This window comes from Hydra vulgaris, chromosome 13 (genome assembly GCF_038396675.1).
Source record: "Hydra vulgaris chromosome 13, alternate assembly HydraT2T_AEP".
Lineage (NCBI taxonomy): Eukaryota > Metazoa > Cnidaria > Hydrozoa > Anthoathecata > Hydridae > Hydra > Hydra vulgaris.
The window spans coordinates 55,421,761-55,449,624 of record NC_088932.1 but is presented as its reverse complement, the minus strand read 5'-3'; the positions used below and the strand labels follow the sequence as shown (position 1 = coordinate 55,449,624).

The 27,864-nt window shown below is 25.2% G+C and overlaps 2 protein-coding genes across 2 annotated transcripts in view; both read right to left on the bottom strand.

Moving 5' to 3' along the window:
- Nucleotides 1-222: 222 nt before the first annotated feature.
- LOC100211058 (U3 small nucleolar RNA-associated protein 15 homolog) lies at nt 223-18,653 on the bottom strand. Its single transcript, XM_065816988.1, has 13 exons — nt 18,500-18,653; nt 16,817-16,909; nt 14,565-14,696; nt 9,887-9,939; nt 9,670-9,793; nt 8,769-8,823; nt 8,551-8,676; nt 6,426-6,561; nt 5,976-6,060; nt 5,494-5,658; nt 5,184-5,413; nt 5,049-5,107; nt 223-479 (listed from the first exon to the last, which is right to left on the bottom strand). Exons 1-13 carry the CDS (start codon nt 18,593-18,595, stop codon nt 235-237), a joined length of 1,599 nt encoding a protein of 532 aa, XP_065673060.1. The 5' UTR covers nt 18,596-18,653; the 3' UTR covers nt 223-234.
- A 1,022-nt stretch (nt 18,654-19,675) lies between these two features.
- Nucleotides 19,676-27,864, bottom strand: part of LOC101241111 (conserved oligomeric Golgi complex subunit 1) — a 70,683-nt gene continuing 62,494 nt past the window's right edge. Inside the window, exons 19-25 of the mRNA XM_065816987.1 lie at nt 24,292-24,473; nt 23,717-24,056; nt 21,750-21,826; nt 21,519-21,684; nt 21,184-21,324; nt 20,000-20,149; nt 19,676-19,854 (exon numbers count right to left, since the gene is read on the bottom strand). Of these exons, the coding sequence (XP_065673059.1) occupies nt 19,780-19,854; nt 20,000-20,149; nt 21,184-21,324; nt 21,519-21,684; nt 21,750-21,826; nt 23,717-24,056; nt 24,292-24,473 (1,131 nt within the window). The 3' untranslated portion in view covers nt 19,676-19,779. The remainder of the gene's footprint in view (nt 19,855-19,999; nt 20,150-21,183; nt 21,325-21,518; nt 21,685-21,749; nt 21,827-23,716; nt 24,057-24,291; nt 24,474-27,864) is intronic.

The window sequence follows — 27,864 nt, the reverse complement described above, 5'->3', positions numbered from 1 at the left end:
TTATTAGATAAAAAATATATACTTTTTATTTTTTTAAATACAATTTAAGCACTGCTTCAAAATGAGACTATTACGAGCCTCCTTGTACATTTTTTTGCAGAGATAACTTAACATTAACTCCAGTTCAAAACTTATTTATAACCCATTACAAGCGTATGTGCATTATATACGTAATTTAAAACTGAAATACAGCGCAATAATGATTAAAGAAAAAAAAAAAGATTGTTAAATTTTTCATTCAATTACAAAATCAACGTCAGTTACATTTTGATCTGAAGCGACTTCATCAGCATTTGGCATAATCGTTGTATGAGGTGAATTAATAGTATGAGGTGTAATCATTGTAAATACTTGCTCCATAGCTCCAAGCAATTTCATCATTTCTTCATATGTCCGTAAGTCGGCTTTAATGCGTACGCTTAACTTTTTTAACATAAGATCAAACTTTTTGTTTGTACCAGCGATTGACGAGTACATTGCTAAAATTTAAAATAAAATTTGTTTGATGTAAAAAGAAAAAACAAAAAAAGTAGAGCTGAGGAGACTGGAGCCAAATAAGGCTACTTAAGATTTAAAACGTCCACGCAAAATATTAGTAGAAGCTCTGTGGGAAGTTACAAAGAATCTATTTTGTATAAACATTAGAGTCGCCGCCAATATGCGCCACCACACTAGCCAACAACAATAAATTTATTTTTTACTCCAACAAATATACCCTTAACTCCCAATAGTGTAAAAACCATATCTTATATTTTTCAAATTGTTGCTTGGTTTAACATTTTATGGAAAAACTGTTAGGTTTATTTGGCAATTTTATTATTGCTGCTGAGCAACAAACAACTTTGATGAGTTTTGAGAAGCAAAGATATTTTGGAGTCTAATTCTAACAGAGATAAACTCGAACCGCAGTTCAATTCATCCCTGTTATATATGTCAGTGTGATAAAAGAGAAACCTGGATAAATATTCCATACGGAACTTCGAGAGCCGTCGAGAAAACTAAACAAAATTCAAAGAATCTAGTATAATAATTTTTAAGACACCTATTGATGCGTTTTTTCACGCGGAGCTTAGTAAACAAATGAACACAATCAAAATCATAATTAAAAAAATATTGCCAACATCAAGATGAAAAAATATCTGGTAGAATATATTTTTTTTGCTTTTTAAATAATAAATTTTTGTAATATTTTCTTTTTAATTAACTATTCTTATGTAACTGGCTGAGTTTTTGCGTATCACAACAAAATATAAAAAAATATATTTATTTTACTTTATAAACTTTTCTATTAACCAAGTGTTTTTTTAATAATTTTTGTTAATTTTTAATTCAATATACAATGTAATTTTGTAAGTAAATTTAGTAAGTTTTAAGAAAAGCTTTCACCCCTTTAACCAACTACTATATGTTTCCTTGATATTTATATTTTATGTTTACTTGATATTTATATTATGAAGTATAAGAGAAGTGCATTATTAAAAGCTCAAATAAATTGATTTTGAAAAAATACTTATACTACTTATAGGCGCACAATCATATTATCTCTATCTATTATTAGAACCAAGAATCTTTCATTTCTATATCTAGTATTTAAATAGATTCATATCTAATATTTAAAAAAACGATAGATTTTACTATATCTATTATCATCCAAGGCATATTTGAAAAATTTGGAAAACAAAGTTGCGAAAAAAATTCGGAATTTATTTTCCTTATGTCCTTATTTAGCTTTAAGCTGATGGCTTTTTCAATTTTTTATTTACAGAAACTTTTCTTTATTTTGGTGTGATTAATGACTGAAAAAGTTAAAAAAGCAAATACATTAAAAAAATATATATTTAAATTTTTTATTTACAGGAACTTTTGGAAATCCGCAAAAACTTTAAGTTTAAGAAATATCTTTTTCGGAGTTCTGAAAAGATATTTCTTTTCCGAAATTATGAATTCCGGATAAATGCGGAAAAAGATAATCCTTGCTATATAAAATATGAAATGGAATTAACTCAAAAGTTTTATTATTTTGACTTTTGCTTTTTGAAAATTGACTCTCATATATCAGTTATATATACAGTTGACTCTCGATATCTCGACTACTCGATATCTCAAACTTTATTTCATGTCCTTTTGATATCTCGAACTTTTACCCCAGTCCCCTGAGAGTTTGAGATATTAAAAGTAAACTGTATTACTACATTATAAAAATTTATATATAAAGTATTAATTCTCATTTTAAACAAAAGTTTTTTTTGAACGTCATTATAGTTACTCATAAAACTTTATGCGACAAACTATTATACAATGGCAACTATTTTACTTTAGCAACTATTTACAATATTTTAATTTAAACTAGAATACTATTAAATTTTAATAAAATATGTATCAAATTTTTTACAAAACCAAACTTTTACTGTTACAGAAAGCAAACATTAAGAGATATCAAAGCGGAGAATAAAAGTCAGATAATTTTGTATCGCCATTATTTAAAACTACTTCTGAACGTCATACGTACTAATGTAGGAAATACAGAAAAAGAAGAACTTTTTGATAATCGCCATTTTTCCCTTTTTTTTTATCTCTGCTTCTATTAATTGAAACCGTTTAGTTAGTAAGTTGATCTAATAATAAAGATATTTAAATTTGTAAACTGTTCTATTTATAAAAATATTTCATTCTGTACTTATTTAATTGAATTGACTAAAATTTTTGAATGTATGTTATCGGATGGGATCAGTACTTTCTGGCCGGATATACTTAGCAATAATTCGAGAAATACTTAACAAAATAATTTCAAATTTTTTTATGAAATTTATTGTATCAGTTAAAGTATTTAATCAGTTTGCACAAATTTCAGAGGACGCTTAGAAACTAATCGAACTTTGTTTGAAAGTAGGTGCCATCATGGCCTAAATCTTGCTTTTAGTGATCTTTTTTGATGCTGCTATCCATATTTTTCTAACTTTTTGTCATCTTTCGCTGATTTATTGCTTTACAACAGGATTCCTTCTGTAATTTCACAGTAACTCTCGATAACGCGCAGCTTAGGGATTTCGATGCCACTTTGGTTGTACCACTCTATTGTCTTCTTTGAGTAGTGAATCGTTACCAAATCCGGCCAAAAATAACTACCTTGCTGTGTTTGTTAATGAATGGCAAAAGACGTTTCTGAAGACAATCAATGATGTATAAATCAAGTCAAATTCTTTCGAGTGACGAATGGAGAACTCTTAAGACCACAGAAACGAATCGCTTACCACACAAGGATATTCGAACCAAACATTTCAGTCTGAATATACTTAAATTTGTTGCTGACATAGACACCTTTTGAATGATAATAATATCGATGGCCGGGCAAATGTGATAAATTCTTTCTGCAGCATGTTTCGTCGTCCTCAATGATGCATAAATTTTTTCGTTAAAAAGTTTGACAAGCTTTCTTGCACGACGAATTGCTTTCTTCTCAATCCTCCGTCAATTGATCGCTTCGGATTTAAAAACCCTTGTTCTTAAGTGCTTCTCTGACAAGAAAACGACTGCATTCAAACTTTTTGGCGAGATCTTTTTGGGATTGGAATGGATTTCTTGTAATTGACCGGATGATCAAATTCACTTTTTTGTTAACAAAACTTTCTATCTTTCCACCATCTATTCCATCGCCTTAATGTCTCCTACTGAAAATTTAGCAACTTTTGACAATTTTGAAAACTTTTTTTCCGATTATCCAATTGAACTCTCAACTCATTTTGGACAGATAAACTAATAGTATTAGTAAAACACTAATACAGTTAAATATATATATATATATATATATATATATATATATATATATATATATATATATATATATATATATAAATATATGAGTTATGTTAAATTTTATGTTGCATAAATTTGTTATAACTTTTAATATTCTAACTTTTTGTATATTTGTTGTTTTAACTTTACATTGTTCTTGTTTTTTTTTTAACGTTTTTAGAATTTGTAACAAAAATAAAAAACAATCAATATTAGTTGTATTTTGATAACAAAAAGAGATTTCGATGTTTTTTATTTTTCTCATATTTATAAAAAGTTTTTGTCTTAATAAAATATAGAAAATTAACTAACATCAACAAACACCATTAAAATAGAAAAGTTATTTGATAAAGAAAATCAGAATGATTTTATGACACAATTGAGTGAAGAGAAGTAGCCGTGTTGCTAATATGTCAAAAAAGACAAATAATTTCCTGTCAATGAATGACAACCACAATGGAGTTTCGCAGGTGTAGGCTGCTAAAAAATTGCATTGCCCTTAGCAGCCATGGTTTAAAGTTTGTTTCAGAATCGAAGTCCGAGGTTAGATACCTAGCAATGCTAGCGACAAGTCATAACAATAAAGACAGCGATTTGCAAAGAGGATCTTCAACTAAAAAAGCCGGCGGTTAGCTATCAAAAATTCGCATTATATTTTATATTTTATTTATACCATATAAAGACTATTATTATTATTACATATAATAATCTTATATACTTATTTTAATTGCAGACGGCTTTCTAAATCTTATTTGCGCAACACGTGTCAATCCACGCTAGATTTTTATTCATACCACTCAATATTTCTATTTATCATTTTTGCGTTGAGAATATACCTTTTTTTAATACCTGATTTGATAGTTTTATATAAAACAACATTGTTTAAAGCTACAAAGCTACGATTAGTTACTATAGCCACCTAACGCTATAGCGATAGGTGGCTTTAATAACATAATAACTATAGAATTTTCGTTTGTAGTAGCTTGCAAAAAAGCTACGATATGTAGCTATCAATATATTGATATATCAAATATATATATACTTTTAGAATTGACACATTTTAGAAGTCAGAAACTAATGTAAAAGTTGTACTCAATATTTCCTGTCTTTAAGGACACCATGCAGAAGCAAAATTATATGCACTATTATGTAAACATAAATTGAGCCTTGGAAACCAGTGATAAAAAGCCTTATTTCCAAGGCCCGAGCAGCTTTATTTTTTCCTAAATTAGTTAAAAAAAAGTTAGCATACTTACTTAAAACAAGATCTGCAATTGGTACCAATATTTTTGCGTAAAATGGACAAGATATATTTCTAAAATAAAAATACAAGCATGTGATGTACATTTTGAAAATTGAAATAATCAATTAAAATGAATAAGAAACATTACCTAACTAAAAATTTCATTATGCTGAGCAATGAGTTGGCGTCTCTATTTTTAAGAGCTATTTTTAATGCATTTCTCCTTGATAATTCAGTAAGCACGCTGATGACATATTCTGTATTATCACAGCCCGTGATTAACACACAATCGAGTGCTTCATGATAACGAAATTTTTGTAAATGACGATCAGCTTTTGAAAGTTTTTTAGTAAAAGTGTCACGAATAACGACATCATGCTACACGGCAATAACAACGTAAATTATAACTGCAAAATTTACCAAAAACAAACAATTTCCTTATTTGGTATTATAGTTACCTTATTTGGCTTTGCAGATCGATTTCTGATTCGGTGCAAATAAGTTCCCGGCAAAACTTTATACGACCGCTTCCTGTTAACTTTTTCATTTAATAAAGTTTTCTTTTTATGACGTAGAGAAATTGCACCATCTGACATTCCCACTACTATATGCTGACTATCAGCCTTAAATAATATTAAATGAATTATTTATATCTTTAATTTAATAAGGGGTCGTCCATAAAGTATGTACGCTTTTATTTCCACCTATTCCCACTCCCCCTACCGCATATTGTTATACACTTTTTTGGGTACCATCCACCTTCCTAAAAGTACCTACGCTATTAACCTACCTACCCAACAATTTATGACATTTTTTAAAATTTTTTGTTTCCTTACACCTACCCTTATCTCTAAATGCTATTTGCAGACTCCCTCTCCCCCATCCGAGTGTACGTACTTTAGGGACGATCCATAAATAACTAAAAAAAAATTTTGTTTACCGAAATGTCCATGGCTAGAATTGGAGATGGGTAGTCAATATTTGCTACCAAAGAATAATCTTCTATATCATATACTTTTACATGCCTAAATGAATTTTTAGTTTTATTTTATATGTTAAGCTTGAAATTATTACCATAATGTATATAATTTATATATTATATAAAAATGCATTATTGTATTATATCTTTTTTAACTTTTATATAATATATAAATTATAATATGATGCAAAGCATAAATAACACCAATATACTTTAAAGGAAAAAAAGGAGAAAAAAAAAAAAACAATATAAAAAAAAACAAAAAAATAATATATATAAGTAATAACAAAAAAATTATTTAGTGCTCTGCGGTTACATATTTGTTTTTCAATATAACATAATAATAAAGAAGACAAAAAAAAAAAAGAAAGAAAAAAAAAGAAACATTGCCATAAAATATTGTAAAAGCACCTGTCTAGAGATCCAGATAATAGGCGAGTGTAATCCCCATTGAAACAGAGTGAAGTTATTGTTTTTTGATGATTTGAGAACTGATGATAAAGTTTTCCACCAGCGATTATGTCCCAAACGTTTATATAATTCCCACCTATACAATAAAACAATATCAACTTGTTTGTAAATACTCAAATGTGATACAGTAACTGTTATTACAGTATTCTACTTTTGTTTAGATTGATGCATCAATCTTTGTTGGATTAATGTTAGCTGGATTGATGGATTGGTTTAGATTTTATTTTTTTAATGTTTGTAATAATAAAAAAACTAATAAAAATTTACAGTAACAAACTTTTTTTCTAAGATGGGAACTGTTGAAAAAGATTTATGAACAAAATAAAAATAAACAAAAGATTATGAGATAAAAATAAAAGACAAATGTAAAATAAATTAAGTTTAAGTATATGCAGATCAGGTAGGACTATTGAAAAAAATGAATAACTCTAAACTGCCTATGTTATTGGTTCAAAAACTCTTAGAAAAAATGAAAAACTGATTGTATGTAGAGATACGTATGGACGTGTTGGTGCAGCCAGAGTTAATATTAAGGGAGTACATTATAGAAAGAGGTTTAGCTTTATATGGTTTACAAAAAAAGACCAGCAAATAGTAACATAAAGACACACAGCTTTAACACACAAGTGTACTATGACAAGAGAACTAAAAGAAAATAGAAAATGGGTAAATAATATGAGAGTAATACAAGGTAAAGCACACATCAAACATTTATTGTACTATGTATCACACATCACAAATTGAGACACACAATTAGTGACAAATAACCTGAAAAATATTTGTGAGTGCAGAAGTAAGCAATACTTGCATAAGAAACTAGGAGATTTTATAAAATGTGGAAGAGGTCCGAAAATGAATACTCATTTATTTAGCTAAACAAAAAAAATCTGGGAACGAAGACTACGCTTGGTTAAACATAAAGCAAAACAAATTGTATACAAAGCTGAGCAAAAATTATTTGGTGAGATCTTAAATTTTGAGGAAAAGAGTAATGCAGTGTTAAACAACTGGAAAGGAAAAATAGGAATGTTGTGATGTAGAACTATGATTTATGCTCAATTGCAGAGAGAGAATATTTATTATTAAAATTTCAGTGTTGGAAAGATGAAATGCAAGCAAAAAGACTTTTAATAAACACAACTAAGATAAAAGATATGGATTGTAAAGTCAACAATAAACAAGCAGAAAAAACTGGTAGGCGGCTATGTGGAGCGTCGGAGAGCAAAATCTGTTACTTGCACAGTTTGTAAACAATAGGTTAACATGAGATGTAATAGTATACAAGATGCTTATGACATTATTGGAGTGTAGAAACATTGGAAAGTACTTTTGTTGAATACAGAGAAGTCAAAAAGTGATTAAAATAAATAATGACAAAAAAAAAATAGTGTTATGGTAAGTTTTATTACCTTGAAAAAAATTAGATCAGTTCATGGATGAGAAGAAGCATCAAGAGCAAGAGTTAGGTGTGTTTGGGTTATATTCGGAGAATTATATCTACCAGATTGTTATGATGGTTTTGATTGATTATGAAGGTTAAATATGAGCAATTAAGGTTGATGATGTCGAATATAATAACAAATGATAATTAAATGAATGTTAGTGACTCTAAAAGTTAGGAAAAGAATTTCTTTAGACAAAGTAATAGTAAGTAACATGGCATTCATGGAAATCAGTAGTAAATTTTAAATTTTTCTATTAGTTAAACACTCATTGATTCAAATGTTTTTCTCGTAAATAGTATTAGTAAGTAAATTAGTGTAAAAGAAAAATTGAGGAGGTTGGGCATTCAGTCTTAGCTCGTAAAACTTTTTAGTCCCCAGAAACTTATAAATTTATATAAACTTATAATAAGATATGGATTTAAATATATCTTAAATTAAACTATTTATAGGTTATTATTTTGAATAATTAAATTATTTTAATTTTTAACCTCAGTAGTAAACTAGCGGTTGAACTAGTGAGTTAGGTTGTAGATGTTTTTCCCCCAAATACAAAAAAAAGTTATCATCATCAAACTATTGTTTTTTATTTAAATTACTATAGAGTAGACTATAAAGAGTACCTGAGGATATGCACAGACTTCCATTTTGATGAAATATTACACACTCAATTGGAGCACCATGATTCATCTCCATAGCTACCGAAGGTGAACGTAAATCCCACATTTTAATTTTGTGATCATAGGACCCTAATAGTTTGAACATAATAAATAAAAAATGGAAATAAAAAAAAACATTTAATGAAAACAAATTTCAATAAAATAAAATAAAAACTAATCACCACTAATGAATATATCTGAGCTTGTTGGGTTTACACATCCAGATCTTATATAATCCTAAATATATATATATATATATACATTGTTTGTAAAGGTTGGTATTAACTTAATAAATATATTTTACTGTTCAACAACTTTCTCCTATGATTTTTTTTTTTAATGAAAAGTTTATGTACAACATTAATTCATAAGATGCTTTAATTAATGATGGGAGGTGTGCTAATTCTATTTAAGAGAATCTGCCTCTCATAAGGCAAAATACACACATGTAGAATTTAAACCTAAAAAACAAATACTTTTGAAGCATAAATATTCAAAGTCTCTAACAGACAAATTACTATTCTCCAAAATATTTAATATTTTAACTAATAATATTTAAACCAAAATATTTGAAACAATATTTTGCAATACTTTGTATATGATTTATCAAACACTTATGTGTTTTGCAAAATAAATAAAGAATTGATCTTTTGAACTTTTTCTATTAATTTATCTTTTAATTTTATCTAATCCTTTTTATTCATTTGTTGATTCATTAATAAATTTATAAACTGATATTTTTGATCTAAACTAATCCTTTTTTATCAAATCCATTAATAATGATACTTATAAACTGAATCAGCGGATAATATGAGGAAATATAAAAAAATTAGGAAATATAAAAAATCTTTTAATATTTTTATCTTTAAATAATTTAATGTTTTTATCTTAAATTAGTTTTGCGTTACATTTATTTGGATTTTGTGAATTCGATTTTAATTTAAATGGCATAATTTGAATAGTTTTGCATTAGATGACAGCCTGTACTCAGCAGACAGAAATACATAGCAACAAATATACAAAATACTTTCATTCTTTAATGTGTAACATAGCACATTTCAATATCCTAGAAAAACATGTTACCTTATGGGCTTTTACAACAAAAGTTTCTTTCTCAGTGGGAAGATCCCAACAGCGAACAGTTTTATCATCAGATGCAGAAAATACCTTCATATGTTCTCGACCAAAATGACACACATGAGTGGGTCTATAAATTATAATATAGAACTACAAACATCATAATCAATTAAAAAAAAACAAAAAATCAGATAAGAGTATATAAAAACATAAAAAAACGTACTTTGTATGACCTTTTAAATTTCTGAGAATAGCTCTACTGTTAACATCTAATACCTGATAAGGAAAATGGTAGTTATAATACATTTATATACAATATATATTCTCTCTCTCTCTCTCTCTCTCTCTCTCTCTATATATATATATATATATATATATATATATATATATATATATATATATATATATATATATATATATATATATATATATATATATACATATATATATATATACATATATATATATATATATACATATATATATATATATATATATATATATATATACATATATATATGTATATATATGTATATATATGTATATATATGTATATATATGTATATATATGTATATATATGCATATATATGTATATATATGTATATATATATATATATATATATATATATATATATATATATATATATATATATATATATATATATATATATATGTATATATATATGTATATATATATATATATATAAAAATTCAGGGGCTATTCTAGAAAAATAACTTGGGCAGTGGTACCCCCTGTGCTGGCACCTTTTTGTAAGAAAATTTTCCCTATGTAGGCGTTTTTTTGCGAAGAAAAAAACAAAAAACGATATTTGCAGTAAAAACAAACCAAAAAAAAAAAATCAATTTCTTAATTGGGGCAGCACCCAAATACAGTCGGCGCTGTTGAAAATGGTCTAGAATAGCCCATGATACATACATACATATATATACATATATATATATATATAAATATATATATACATATATATATATATATATATATATATATATATATATATATATATATATATATATATATATATATATAGATATACATATATATATATACATATATATATATACATATATATATATATATATATACATATATATATATATACATATATATATATATATATATACATATATATATATACATATATATATACATATATATATATATACATATATATATATATATATATTTATATACATTTATATATATATATATATAAATATATATATACATATATATATACATATATATATACATATATATATATATACATATATATATATATATATATATATATATATATATATATATATATATATATATATATATATATATATATACATATACATATATATATACATATATATATATATACATACATATATATATATATACATATATATATACATACATATATATATATATATATTACATATATATATATATATATATATATATATATATATATATATTTATATTTAAAACTGATTCTGAATATGTACATCTGTAAACCTTATTATGAATCTTAATAAAAATGCCATTATCAATTAAAAGATGCTTATTCCAAATTTCCCTTTTAAGGTGTGGGATTTTCAGGGGTAAGAAAAACCCTGGTTTTCACAAAATCTTTATATTACATGAGATAATTTATTGATAACATTACATTTTAATATATTTTGTAAATTAGAAACAAAGAAATAAAAAAAAATGTTTGGATCATTATTTTTGTGTGTCCATAAAGATTGATTGATTTGACCATGTTACTACAGACGTATCCAGTTTTTTATTTGTTATAAATTTTCTGCAATAAATTGAACTTTTATAAGTGAAATAATATTCTGGCTACTTCTGTAGTAACATGGTATAAAATCAATTTAACTGTAGAGGAGTGGGTACTAATTGTAGTGGGTTTTATTAAAAACTAAGCAGTTAACAGTTTTTGTTAAGTATAAAAAACAAATGTGGATGTGAAGCGGTTTTTAGTCTTAGCTTAGCTTAGAAGTTACAACTTCCAAGTTAAGTGTGGTTTAATGCTTTAAAATGATAACTTTCAATCTTAGCAAACTTTTGTCTGAAGATTTTTCTCTAAGGCATATTTTCACAAGTGAAAATGTATTTGCATGTGCTACATTTTTGAAGTCCATATTTTTATCGGTGTATGCTGGTTACACAGTGAGTTTTAATATTTTCAAAAGTCTGACTTCTAATTTAATAAAAGTTTGTGGAAAAATAGTATAGTTGTACTATTGTACTATACTAGTTGTGTTATAGCACTAAATACTATTTTAATAAGAAAAAACAAAAATCTACTTACTTTTGTATCAAAAAAGATGTTTTTTTTAATAACATCTTTTTTTTAATAACATCTTTTTTTTAATAACATCTTTTTTGATGAAAGAAATGTAATAAAAATAACTTTTCTTTACCATCTTGCAGACGCAAGAATATTTATTTAGGCAATTTCTCATAATAAACAATAACAAAAATAATTACCAAATTAAAAAAAAAACAAAACAAACAAAACAAAAAAATATTAGCTAAAAAATAGTATACTTTAAACTTCATTTTATATTAGCTTTTGATATTTTAATTTTTTTGTTTGTTTATTTTATTAAAATGATTTTATCAAAAAAATGAGAAAACATTTATTACTACAAACTTTGAATGACATCTTATAAAGAGCTTATTTTTTATAATTAAAAAACTTCTAATATTAATTTTTCAGAATAATATTTCAAGGGAGTTTAGATACCCTCGTTATTTAGAATAAATATACTTAATAACAATATCAAGTATAAATATATTTAATAACAAGGGTTAAAATCTAAACTCCCTTGATATATTGTATTGAAATATTAATAACAGAGTTATATCTATAGAAGATGTTTTTTATTTAATTATTACAAGTATTTACGGTTGAAACAACTCTTGCAATGTCTTTGTTTATATTTATAAGAAAAAATAATAGTTTACAAAAATAATATCTTATAATAGTTACATTATAAAGCTTTATTTAATTAACAGATTGTGCAATATCAAAAAAGTGAAAACAGAAAAATTCTTATAATTTAGAAAAAATTTTGATTAAAAAAGTTTTTTGTTTTTGTTTGCAACAAGTAATATTTTTTATTTTTGTTTAACATTTTAAAAGTAAAAAATTATTATTTGCAAAGCCGCAATTTTAAGAAATAATAATAATAATGAAAAAAAAAAAAATTATCATGTTTTTATTCATTTATACAATTAACAAAAACAACAAAAACAGGAACAACAACAAGCTATTTATTTTCCTTAAATCATTTTTACAATTTTTTTAATAATAAAAATAATAATAATAACAATAATAGTAGCAATAACAACAATAATATATAATAATAATAATAATAATAACTATAATATAAGATAACAAAATTAATACAAATTATAGTAATTACAATAATAAGTATGTTTAGAATAAATACAATGAAAAAAAAAAAAAAATTATATTGGTAGTTATAAACATAAATTTATTTATAATAATAAATTTATTTATAATAATAAGTTAACAACTTATTAGGATGGTGTCACTTATACAGAAATCTGATCGAAGGAGTGAATTTTTAAATATAAGTAATAATAAGCAAAAACATATATTAAAAAACATGAACCATAAACACATAGATTAAAGCACATAGAACATGCATTAAAAATAAACATGTAGAAATCATAATTTGCTGGTTATAATATTAAAAAAAATAAATAAATAAATAAACAAACAAATAGTACAAATAGTAAATAGATGATAAAGAAGTATAGATGAATAAAGATGTATAAATAAAAAATAGATGATAAAGTAGTAATAAAGAAAATTAAAAAAAAAAAAAATAATAAGGATAATGTCTAAAGCTTTGGAATAAAATGTTTTCCTAAAATTTTTTGATATTGATATTTTTTAAGATGGAGAAAAGGTATTTTAGGATGTAGTTTTTTGGACTCATTTAAAATCTGGGTTTCAAAAGATGGTATATTTAGTTTCCCATTGTATATATTTCTAGAAGAGTTGGAATGTACTAGTCTACTTTTTGTGAACAAGTTTGTAATGGAAGATGGTAAATTTTTATTGAAGTCAAAAAAAAAAAGAAGATTAGCATACTTTACAAGTGCTGGAAATGTTAGAATGTTAAGTTTTTTAAAGTACTCATATGTATTTGATTTAGTTGGTGGGAAGTTTATTAATCTAATGCAATGACGCTGTGATGATAGCAACTTGTAATGCAATAGTTTCCAACTTGACCAACAATACCCCAAACTTGACAACAATAGTTAAGATAAGATGAGAATAATGCATAGTAAATATTTTTAAGTGCAACTTTATATATATATGTGTGTGTGTGTGTGTGTGTGTGTGTGTGTGTGTGTGTGTGTGTGTGTGTGTGTGTGTGTGTGTGTGTGTGTGTTATCAAAGCGGACACTCCATAGCATTTTTTGTATAAAATTTTTGTCGTTATTTTTTGTTGTTGTTACATCTGATGATCGCTATTGCGTGAAACTTTAAGTAATGTAATTGAAATATATATTAATAATTATTTAGTTTTCACTATATATATATATATATATATATATATATATATATATATATATATATATATATATATATATATATATATATATATATATATATATATATATATATACACACACACACATATAACATTTAAGAAAAGAAAATAAAGATATGAAAAATAGAAATTACTAAAAAGAAAATTTTTAATACACTTTGGACTAAAAAAACCTCACAAAAATGTACTAAGTAAACCCAAGAAATCACACAAAAAAACTTTTCATTAAATATGGATAATATTAAAAATATTGAACTAACAAGTATTAGAGCAGCTTTTTTTTTACCTGTACAGTACCACTCTCTCCTCCAGTGACCATTAACTTTCCATCTAATCTAAACCGAGCACCATAAACATTTTCTTTTGATCGAGAAGAAGTTCGTATAATTTCATTTGTATATGGAGCGAAAATTTGTACCTAATGCAATTAAAATTTGCAAATTCCTTTTTTAGAATATATAAGTATAAATATATTTTTTATATAAATAAAATCAGTTAAACTAAAAAACAGTTTGTGAGAAAAGTAAATTACAGTATGAAGGGAAAAGCATCACATATAATAAATTAGCAAAGATTCAATACAAGAATAAGTTAGAATCTGATAAATAATTAATTGTATCCTTAATAAAGAAAAAAACATAAAATTAATAGAAAACAAAATGTTATTAAACCCATCAGATCACTTAAGATTATGAATAGTAATTTTTAAAAAAATTCAAATTTAAATCCAACAAAGCTTTACGCAGTCATTTAATAAAAAAATAAAAAACAATCAAAGTTAAAAAGGTTGCTAGAAGACTTAAAAAATTTACTGACAAATTGCATGAGTCAGTAAATTGCACAAGGCAGGAAAACATATTTGCTTGTAATTTGATTTGATAAATTGAAGGAAAGAAGGCTCAAAACAAGAACTATAACTAAATAATACAAGATTAAAAGAAGGTGACAATGGAAAATCATTTGCATCCATATCAAACTAAAAAATACAAAGCAAATATTAAAATGATTAAAAAAAAAAACAATGATATATTCATATCAAATCAAGGGACTGTCTTAGGCCAAACCTTGATTTTATTTTTTATAAACAATTTAACCTTGTGTATCAATGGTGATCAAGTGCATCAAGCTGTTTATGTACGACAGCAAGTTGTATCAGGCAGAAGATGATGGAAAAAACACACACCTTGTCAATACCTTAAAAAAATTATTGGAATGGTTAAATACTTGCATATTTCCAAATATTTTAGCATTCACATTTGCAACTATTTTGCCATTTGGTTGCTATATTAAGTAACATTTTTTGGTTGCCTAATATAGCAACCAAAAATATTTTCATCTATGCTATGGAAACAGGTCTTTCCCATTACATTGATACTCAAAGAACATTGATACAGCTATTAAATCTATTCAAGATATTGGTATAATTGCGTCTTCATTTACAAAGTTTTCTAACGTTCACTGTTTTCTAATGCTTCACTGTTCTTTCTTTGCAGGCAAGACACACTCTCCTACTTTTAAAATCTTTTATTAGTAATGATTCCCAATACTCCCAAAATTTTTTGATTAGAGCCTAAAAAGTTTATTTTTGACCTTTATTAGAATTTTGTACCTCAGTGTGGAATCCAAATTTTTTAAAGATTAATGTCGGATAGAAAAGGTTCACACATATTTTACTAGAATTGTCTTTAAAAGTTTTCATATTTCTTATAAAGATTACTCCTCAATATCTTTAATCTTGAATCTCTTGAACCCCGTAGAATAAAATTTGGCCTTACAATGACATACAAAGTTATACACAATCTTGTCTATCTACCTTTTTTTGAGTTTTTTTCATTTGTACCTTCTCACTACTCTACAAGATGTTTTACCCAAAAGCTTAATCCATGTTATAGACTTATTTAAAACAAAACTATTAAGCTTTTGCAAACAAACTATTAAGATATGCAATTCTCCTCCTGATTTATTTTTTCAGCAATCTTGCCTTTGTTCAAATCAAATTTCAAAAAAATCAAAGAAAGATATTTCAGCAGAACAATGACCCAAAACATACTTCAACCCTTGTGAAAGACTTTTTTAAGACCAAAAAAATTTGATTAATGGAATGGCCTTTGCAAAGTCCTAGTCTGACTACCTTTTATAAAAACTTAATAAACTTAATAAACAACTTTTTACTTAATAAACTACTGTAACTTAATAAACAACTATATTTACCATTATATGAGCATAAAAGTCTGCTAAGTTTAAAGTCTGCGCAGACTTCTATGCTCTTTCATGAAGAAAAACCAAGTCTTTATTGAAAACATAGTAACACAGCTAAATGAGCTTGATATATTCAAACTGATGCACACTAATAACTTTCAATTAATTTCTTTAACTGTTCAATAAACTTTATTTATATGTTTATGTTTGACAAAGATAACAATCAATTTTATAACAAACAATTTTAGATAAATTTTATATAAAAAGTAGCAAAATTTAAACGACTATGATTATAATTTAAAACTTTTTAAAAACTTTAAAAAATCTAAAATTAAAAACCTTGGCAGAACTTGTCACCAGGCAGTTATAAGGTTCAACAGGAGAAAAATGAACACAATTGATTGCTGAATATTCTTTAACAATAACAGGGAACTAAAAAAAATATATACAAAAAAATAAATTACCATAATTAAAACATATAAAAGTAAAACAGAAAATTAAAACAAAGCATATATGGCATTGTTGTACCTAAACCGATACTGCTTAACCGGTGCTAGAAGGAATGCATTTGAATTGTTATTTTTTTGTTGACTATAATGTCAAAAGTAACTTATAAATACGAAAGTCCAATTTATCGGAGATAAGGGAGAATGAGAAAGAAGTTTCAAAATATTGTTCAGATCGATCAATTTTTAAATGGGAAAACAAAATCAGCTGCAGCTTCACTTGAATTCAACCAAGAAGTTCCTTTGTAAAAGATCAAAAAAAAAAAAAAAATAATAATAATAATAATTAAAATAACAAAAAAAAAAAAAAAAAATCTGCAGCCAATAAGGCAAGTTGCAAAAATATCAAATATAGCAAGTTAAACATATGGCTTCTTTAACTAAAGATTTTGATGAGATTTTTGATGAGATAGAAATTAACACTCCAAAATAAAACATTTAAAAATATTTTTATTGATCACACCAAGTTTTAGTGTTTGTTGAGCACAGATTTTCTGATTTTAGTTTCCTTCACACAAAGTATGTATCTGTGCCGACTTATATTAGTTGATGAGTTTGGTGTTGTTGGTCTAAATAAACTTGATTACCTCCAAAAAATACTTATATATACAGTTTTTTGAAATCCATGCACAGCAAAGAAAACTAGACACAGCAAATGATTATTTTTTAAATCCTAAAAAACACTTGGTGGAGTCATTCTAAAGGTATAAAATTTGGAAATTTTATTTATGCATTGTAATCATAGTAGATTTGACTGGGTTAAAGACCTTGGAGGTTGGAGAGAGGAAGAACAAATTGCATGAATGATAATGCCCAAACTAACGCTGGGTACATCATCGTAAAGTTAATTTTTAATTGGCTTTTGCTAAAACTGGAACCATAATTAAGAAATAAAAGATCTATTGTATACATATTAGTATAAAGAAGAATGTTTTTACAACTGATTTTGTTTTTATATTAGTACTAGCACTCCAGTTTAAAAAAATCTTTTCTTGCTATTATTTAATCAGCATTCAAATTTAATGCTGCACTAGCAACAATTTAAGTTAACAATAAGCAAATGCTTTCAAAAAATTCATTTGATTTATATAATATTAGTATAAAAATGCTTTAAAAATAAAATAGGAAATTTAAAGTTGACAAATTTGTTAAAATCTATTTTAATTATTCAAAAGATTTTTTTTACTTAAATGCAATTAAAAAATTGGAGATAATTCCTACAAGAACTTTAACTTGTTTCAACAAGAAGCCAAGAGCTTCAAGTAATTTGCACAAGAGTTATAAATTTTCTAGGAGCTGAAATTTGGGTGTCAATCAAATTGCCTAGTTGTTACTGATGGTAGGAATAATTTTTTGATATATAGTTTAGAAAATAATTTTTTACTATAGACAGATAAAAAAACTAACATTAAAAATTTAAAAAGTTATAAAATATTTTAAATAAAATAATTAAAACTAAATGCTGATAGTTTCAAAAAGAAAATACAAATACTGATAAAAGAAGATAAATATATACCTGAAATAGTTTCCATTGTTTATTTTCTTTTGAATCTGTTCTAAGTTCTGTTTTAGGAAATTGTTTTCTTGGAAGTTTTTGAAAATCTGTGGCCATTTTAAAAAAACTGTTGTTTTAATATGAATAATTTAACTAAAAAGTATATAAAATGTAAATAGTAAATAAAACCAGCCTAGAAATACATGAGTGACCGCTGCTTAAACTGTGTAGAAATTCACAACTCAATTTAACAACTTTTTAATGAGACACATTAGAAAAGTAATTAAAGAGTTAAAAAATATCAATTAAATTTCATTGTTGAACATTGATTAAATGAACGATGGCAAAAAATGTGATTTAAAGAAATTATAATTTTTTTTTTGTAGTTGTAATACTTTATTATAAAAAATATAAAAGAAATCTAATGTGTTAATAAATACTGGTACAGAGTCTGATAAAAATAAAAATTATGGAGCTTAAAAAAATAATAAAATGTAAAAAAACAAACCTTCCTAATAATGATGGAAAAAAAATCTGTTTTACAATAAAGTATTATATAAGTTTAGAGAAAAGTAATAATCTATTTTAGATCATTACTTTTTCCAGTATTTTAATATAAGAATTTTATACACATATATATCTATGATGTTACATATATACATACATAAATGTAGAATGAAATCCAAGCATAGAGTTTTAAAGTAAAAATTTTTCTAAAAATCTCAAATGGTTTTAAATAAGCAATGATTCAAAAAAAAAATATTTTTGTTTTTTCTGATATTAAAAATGAAACAGCTAAAACAGTTGACGTTTTTATATTTTTTAAACCCCATTTGAAAACTTCACATTTTAGACTTTATTTATAAAATATATGACAAATTCTATGCTTAAAAATAAAGTTTCCAAACTTATATACTAACATAATGTATACAAGTAATAAGGTAAAATGATAAAAATATGATAGAAGCATAAAAGAAAAGTAGTTAATACCTTAAAAATTTAAAAGATAAAGAATACACAAAACTTGAAAAGTTAAAATGCGTTCACAAGTGCATTTCAAATTTATAACATGATTATCATTTTTATAATAAAACAAAAAAAAATATTACCATTGTTTTTATAAATATTGTTAAACTCAGAAAATTATTCTCTAATTCTATATTACTATAAATTAAATAAAAATAATGAAAATAAATATAAAACTAAATGAAAATATTTCAAGCATCAAAACATTGTTGATGTTGCTTAGCAACAAAAAGCTTTTGACATGTATATCTTTACATCTTTTAGTTTGTTTTTGCTTAAGACAAATTTATAACAGATGTTTGGTGATTTAGTATAGGACTTCCTAATGCTTCAAAGTCAGCTATGTTGCTCTAAAAAATAAATAAATTAAATATATATATATCTATATATATATATATATATATATATATATATATATATATATATATATATATATATATATATATATTTAAACGAAGTTAAACCAAATAAAAAAAGTACGAAAAAAAAACATACATCAATATCTTCTTCTTTTATTCTTGCACTCATAGGCAGTAGCATAAATCTAGGTGGATTCTCAACCATTTTAACTACATTATGTTGTTCCTGGGATGTTGACACCTGACTAATGTGTTTTTCAAAAGATGAAATTGATCCATAAACAAGCTTAAAAAATATACAAAAAAAGTATTGCAAAATATATTTATTGCAATTTACACCTACCAATATAAAGATGATACAAATCTAAAACCATTACTTTTTTTAATTAAAACAATGCAAATCTAAAACCTTTTTTATTAAATTTACTTTTTTATTAAAAAAGTAATAAGATTTTTAACAGTTATGTAATATATGAGCATTATTTTGCTACAACTGTTGTATTAAATAATAATTTTATATAGGGTGTCCCAAAATAAACAAAACCCATAAAATTTCCAATAATTATGCTGATTTTACCCCTGTCGTTTTTATTTTTCAGATTTCAGAAGTAATGAATAACAATCATTAGTTAGAAGAAATTTTTCTTTGCGTCATGACATATGAGAAAAAATCCTACAAGGTTGTTAAAACGCACTTTCTCAGACAGTTCAATTTCAACACTTTCATCCTGGAAAATCTCACTCATCCTATGGTATCTTAACTTTCAAACTTATGGAACGGTAAATAAAAATGTAGCAAGAAATCAGAGAATCCATCTAGTGGAAGGAAATCAAATTATAAAGGCAAATTAAGAAGACATGATCTGCAGATGTGCAATTGGTCATGAATGACCAAACGCAAATGGAATGGTGGTCATTTTTTAGCACGTGTTTAAACAAACTTAAAAATTAAGCTAAAGACCCAAAACTTTCAATATTCATTTGTTTTTATGTGAGCTCTCAGAAAATGTTAAAATTTTTAACATATTAAGTTTTAATAATAAATCTTAATCGATCCACAGCAGATCAAACTCCTCCATCTAGCCCTGTCATAAGTGTCCTCCACTGACACACCAGCCACTCTCATATCCTCCACGTATTTAGTTTTAATAATAAATCTTAATCGAGTTAATGGGTTTTGTTTACTAAGGGACACCCTGTATTATAAGAAAAACCTAAAAATATTTAACTTAATTAAAACAAAATCGAATATTAAAATTAATAAATTATATTCTATAATTGTTTAATTCTATATTAAAACAAATGTTAAAACTATAATACCATTGATTTCTGCAAGTATTTTTGAATATTAAGTTCAATATGAGGAGTAAAAACATCCAAGTCAAATGGATCAACATGTTGTTCGAGACTCTTTACTAATTTATTTGCACTGGTACGTAACTGTGTTAACTCTGAATTCTCCTATTAATTAAAACTAAGTTTATAATTATGACCATTGTTTTTATACATTGTAAATGTAATATTGCAATATATTGTGAATGCAACATTTCAAACAATGCTTATAAATGCCTTGTTGAAAATTCTAAAATTATTTAAAATTGTGAAATTTTTATTTAAAATGATTGCAATTAAAAAGTAAAATAATTGTGAGAAACCTGAATTTTGTGCTCATTAATAAACAGCTTGTTAATAAACTTAATATCAAATAAAATTTGCAACATTCTGTATTGAAAAACGCTGTCAGTTAGTCTTGAGAGAAATAACTCATGACTGCTAATAATAGAAGCAGCAACACCAAGCCTTAACTTCTGTAGTGAGACACTGAAATAAAATGATAACTGGTTTAAATAAGAAAACAATAAACATAAAGAAAAAAAAGTGTTTACCTATCAAGCAGATTTCCACCTATTCGATGGAATTCTTCAGCTATTCGAAAAAGCAATGATGACAGATAAAATGAGAGCTAAAAAAAATTTGCTTTTTTATATATTTTTCAAACTTTACTTTTATTTGTTTGGTTTATTTTTTTTTAATAATTTACCTTCTATATAAAACGATTAACTGTGTTTTTTGAAAACAAACTACAGCAAAAACAAAAACACATTTGTAAACAAAACACATTTGTAATTCAACCACTACACTTGATCTTTGTCACATGCGTGTGACCACTACACTATTTGTAGTTTGCCTGACTTGTAAATAAAGAGTGAATTAAGATCTAATTAAAATTCATAAGAGTTCATGTCAATGCTTTACCAAAAAAAGAAACTTAACAAAATTATTGGCAAAAAAATTTGACACAAAGGCTTTACCAGAGAAAAAAGAAACAAGGTCTGTGATTTTGTTCTGACCTCAAACACTTTTAGGTCCGCATTGCCAAATGGCAATTATAAATCCAAATATTTGTATATACATATATATGTGTTTACGCACAAATATACAAATAAATATGAAAAAATAAAAACCAAAGCTAAAGCAACTTTGATAAAATTTTATAACCTACATCTATACATCTGATAATTATTATTAATAAACCAAGAGACAAACCAAGACCTATTTTGGTACCGTTGTAGCAGTATGGGCGTTAAAATAAAATTAAAAAATGACCAAAAAATATTCATTTTTTGTTATTTTTCTTTTGCTTTTTTTAATAAAAACAGGAAAAAAAGTTTTGGTTTAAAATACAGTATTAAAATAATTTTCTGCTTATTTTACCAAGTTTTACTTTAATTCAGAACTTTATTGAATTTTACTTCAGAACAATAAAGTGAATTGAAAAGTATTTAACTTGTTTAACTTTTTTTTTGTTTGGTTACATAAACATAAAAAATACTGGACATAAAAAAATGAATTAAAACTTAAGCTCAATTTAAAGCAATGGAATGTATGAAAAATTTGTTTTTTTTTGAAAGATTTTTAAAAATATCCTTTCAGAGCAATGTTAACTTTCAGAGCAATGTTTCAGTAAAAATTGAAGTCATCAATACAAGTAATTATGCAACAATACAAGTAATTATGCAACATTACAAGTAATTATGCAACAATACAAGTAATTATGGAACAATACAAGTAATTATGCAACAATACAAGTAATTATGCAACAATACAAGTAATTATGCAACAATACAAGTAATTATGCAACAATACATTTATAATGCAAATTTAATTTTTGAACAAACTTTTAATCTTTAGATCGCTATTTTATTTTATTTTAGAAAAACAAAAAAATAAAACAACTTTTTCAGAAAGTTTTATTTAATGTTCAAAAAAATTCATAGTAAACGTAACTTATTTAATGTATTATAATATTAACATTATAATAAAATTATATTAATATTTTTAATTTATTAAAAATATTATATAATATTTTTAATAAATTATTTAATAATATTATTTTTTTATTTTAATTAAATATATATTTATGCTTTTAATCATTAGATTTACTGTAATTATCTCTTATTTAAAAGGTGCCTTAAAGCACAATGAAAATTATCAACATGTGAAATCACTGTGAAAATTATCAAGTAAAAGTTAAATAGAATTAATAATTGCTAATATTTAAATCGCAATAAAAATTAAAATAATAGTAAACACATTTATTAGTGTTTTATATACAAATAACTATTGCGAAAATAGATATTTCTCAAAAATGTTATGTTTTGATGTTATTTTTGATGTTATGTTTGCTTCAAGAGACAATTTTAAAAGTTGTCAAAGTAGATAAATGAATTTGTTAATGGAGACTGAATGGATGAATTTTAAACATTTTTTTCATAATTTGCAGTCTTCTTATTTTATGTATATATCTGTGGGGAGCAGTACTTATGTAAACCTTTAAACAAATAACAATTACCTGAGCTGGTACTTTGACATTTGATTTTAGAATGGCACCAGATTCGCCTTCTTCTTCAATTACAATATCTTCCCAATTTGTTGTAGACAGTAGACTATGGTTTTCTTCAGAGTCAAGTGTTTCTTTAATTAAGATTGAGCACAATCTGTGTATCCATTTGATCCAGATTTCAAAACAAAATATGGCTTGGTCTTTAAATTTAGTTTCAACTAGTTTAAAGGCAGCTGAGTGTGAAGAAGCAGTTTTTGATTTTTTTTTTTCTGCATCAAACTCAACAATATTTTCTAAATTTTGACATAGATCAGGGAGTGCCAGACAAAAACGACCAAGATAAACTATCCTTTAAAAAAAAAGATATACCGCACTTATAAAGAGGAACAGCAATTAAAAAAGGTTATTACACCTTTAAAAAAAGATCAACCTTCCTGAATAAATAAATTCAAAAAACACATTTAAATCAATATTACTAGATTGAAATAAATATCTAAGAAAAACAAAATAAATATCTGAGAAAAATGAAATGAATATCTAAGAAATGTAAAATATCTAAAATACAGTGAAAAAAAAAAACTTACTTGTCTATTATTAATGTGGTTGACTTCAAAGTTTCGTCAACTAACTTATTCGCAAAAACATTCAACTCATTTTTTACACAGGTACATAAACACTCAACATGGTTCAGTAAACATTCTTGCATAACTTTAAGAAGATGTTTTGAATTGGCATATTTATCAAACGGACTAAAACTACATACAACCTGAAAAAAAAAAAAAAAATTCAAATAACAAATTAAAAATATCAGTTATTGTAAATCATAATAATGATTCTCTAAATCATAATTAAAAACTTTTAAAAGATTGAAAGTTCATTTTCTGCAATTTTGATGTAACACTAACAAACTAAGGAGAAATATATAAAACAAATATAAGAAATAACTATAATAATAATAAATAATAATGGGCTAAAATATCAATAATTGACAAAGCTAAATATGTTCTTATAACCCATCAGTTAAAAAAAATCCTGGTATATTAGGAAAATACTTTTAATGGTGAACTTTAAATACTTTTAACTGATTTAGAAGTAAGATAAAATAAAATGATAAAAATACCCTTATAAAAATAAAATATAAAATAGTAATAACACATTCTTTTTAGGTACCAGTAAAATACACTATACTAAAACTAAATTTAAGTAAAAATAAAAAAATTATTTGACATTAGTGTTTCTTACCATGATATTACTTTACCTGTTACCCAGGTAACTTGTGAGTTTCTTTTTACCCGTTATTGCCATTATACAAAAGTCAGGTAATTTAAAACTTTGTAATTTTTTTTTGTAATTATTTTTGTAAATAAAACTTTTTGCTGTGACCAAACTTTGATTAGTGGACTGCTGTGAATGGTATAAAAAAAGTTTTAAAATATTAATTCAATTTTATGACAATGATATATATTTTTTTGTTAATTCACCTCCCCAAGGCCGAGAAGGCCACTACAGACGAGGAGGCTACTTAATCATGGTTATAACCCTTTCTCAACTCTACAACTCTGAAACACAAACCTTGACAAACAAGGCCGCTGAGCTATCTATATATATATAATCTGGGAGTGGTAGAGTGCTTCCTTCATAAGCGAGAGGTTTCGAGTTCAATCTCCACCACATCCCTGGTAGTACAGCGCTCACCTTGTTTCTCCGCGCAGCAGCCTTGTTTGTCAAGGTTTGTGTTTCGGAGTTTTAGAGTTGAGAGAGGGTTATATAACAAATAAGCAGCCTCCTCATCTGTAATGGCCTTCTCGAAGGTGAATGAACAAATATATATATATATATATATATATATATATATATATATATATATATATATATATATATATATATATATATATATATATATATATATATATATATATATATATATATATATATATATACTAGACGTCTAACTTGCTGTATTTATTGGACAAAAAGTAAATGGGAACCTTTTTTTTGTTTATAAATTTAATCTGCTACTTGTAATAAGAGCAAAAGCTATAATCGAGCTAAAAAATAAAAGTTAAAAATACGTATTGAGCATCTAAAGTACCAAAAAAAATCATTCAAAAATTCGTTTTAGTAATTAATAATAGTTTTAGTAATGTTTTTTCAAGAGCCTAGGTTTATTACGAAAATAACTTAATTCATAGAAATGCTCCAAAAGCATCTGTTGCTTCACTTAGAACTTTTTTACATAAAACTTTAATCCCTATCTAGTTAAAAAGGAATTTAAAAAATTGTGATTTTTTTTCCGATTTTCTCTTACACTTTCAAATAAATAGAATTCATATTCACAACATATTTACTTAATTTCTAAGAAAAGAAATGTTATAAAACATAAAGCCTTATGTTAGTAGGTGAAACCATGATTTTTACTCAGTGAAAAAAGTCGAGATTTTAAACAAAAGCAAAGTGATGTTAAAATTGCTAAAAACTTTAAAAAAAGTTAATATGGTTTAAAATTTCTAAAAAAAAAAAAAACATTAAAAAGGGTTTGTTATAATCACAAACGCTTACAAAATCCTACAGAAAACACTTACAAAATCCTACAAAAGTATTAATATGTTTTTGTAAACTTTAATAAACATTTTTACTAACTTAAAAAAAAATTCAGTTCTACAAAAAAATTAATAGAGAAACAAAATTTGAAGATAAAAGTTATGAAACTTTTTTATTTTATTCTGATAAAAACTCGTGTTTTTTTTTTTTTTAATAAAATTAAACTACAAAATTCACACCCTCGTCTTGGCTGCTAATATTGAGAAAAGTAATTGATAAAATAGTCCAGGTATTACCTGAGAAATATCCAGGTATTTTTAATTTTTATGTATTATGAGAAATACCCAGGTATTTTTAATTTTTATGTAGACATAAAAAATTATAAATCATTTATGTTTATATAAAAAATTTTTTTGGATTTATGCTTTTTTTGATGTTGAAGTTTGAAATTGTTTTCAAGTTTTTTTTTTTGCTTTTTAACAAAATATTTTAATTTAAAATCACTCATTAGGAAAAATAATTTGTTTTTAACCTTATCTTGACATTGCCTTAACCTTGTCTTATTCTTGTTGTTTTTAATGGTATTTACACAGTCCTGATCAAATATCAGCCATTGTTGATATCTGATCAGGACTGTGAGATCTCAGCAATAAAGAAAGAAGAAAATAAAATATATATTTTAGGTTAAATATAAAAAAACCTTGAAGTTAATAAAACAACTTTAAACAGATAATATTTCAATATATTTTTTTTTTTTTACATCTTCGCTTCCAACAAGACTGCAAGCAACCACTATAAGAGTTGGAAGTTACTGTAAGAGAAAAGGTGAAGCTTGTAGAGCAAGATAATGATTGACAGACAACTTAAAAGATAGCAAATTATATCAATCAGGAAAGAAAGATAAAACTAGACAAATAAGAGTTTTTGGAGCACTTAGGAATAGTCATAGAAAAAGGATGAGACTTAATAGAATGACGAGTAACAAGAGAATAAACTTAAGTAGATGGTACAAGAGATGCTAGCCCTTTAAAGCAGTGCCCATTATAGTATTTGTAGAAAAGAGAAAGCAATGTTACGACGATGTGATAGTGGTTGGAGGTTGGCTGCAAGAGCAGGCCCAACCATGTTTACAATGCATTTTTGCACCTTGTCTAAAAGAGAAAGATAATCATTAGAAGATCGGCCCTAGGCCCTAGATATAGCAACGGTATTTCATCGAAGGACGAATTTAAGATTTATAGAGATAAAGAATAGAATCCAGAGTAAGAGTCGAGATAAAGAGACGCAACATTAGCAGATGATATACTGTTTCCAAGAAAGAGTTAATCCTAGAAGGTGAAGGGTAGATGACTAATAAAGTACATTAGCACTCATAAATATAGGAAGATCTAAATTATTGCAATAACGATTAGCTGAAAAAAATTGAGTTTTATCTGAATTAAAGTTCACCAGCCACTGTGAGCCCCATGCTGTAGCAGAAGTTTCTTGTCAAAAAGAAGTTGGCTTCTTTTTGACAAGAATAAATGGTAGTATCATCAGCAAACAATGCTACCTTATATGTGAGAATATCTGGAAGATCGTTAATGTAAATTAAAAAGAGTATTGGGCCAAGGATT

Coding starts and splice junctions, on each gene's coding strand:
- LOC100211058 (XM_065816988.1), bottom strand. CDS start 18,595: ATGGCCACAGATTTTCAAAAACTTCCAAGAAAACAATTTCCTAAAACA. Junction 9,794..9,886: donor AATTTAAAAGGTCATACAAA/GTACGTTTTTTT, acceptor TATAATTTATAG/ACCCACTCATGTGTGTCATT. Junction 6,562..8,550: donor AAGTCTGTGCATATCCTCAG/GTACTCTTTATA, acceptor TTTATTGTATAG/GTGGGAATTATATAAACGTT.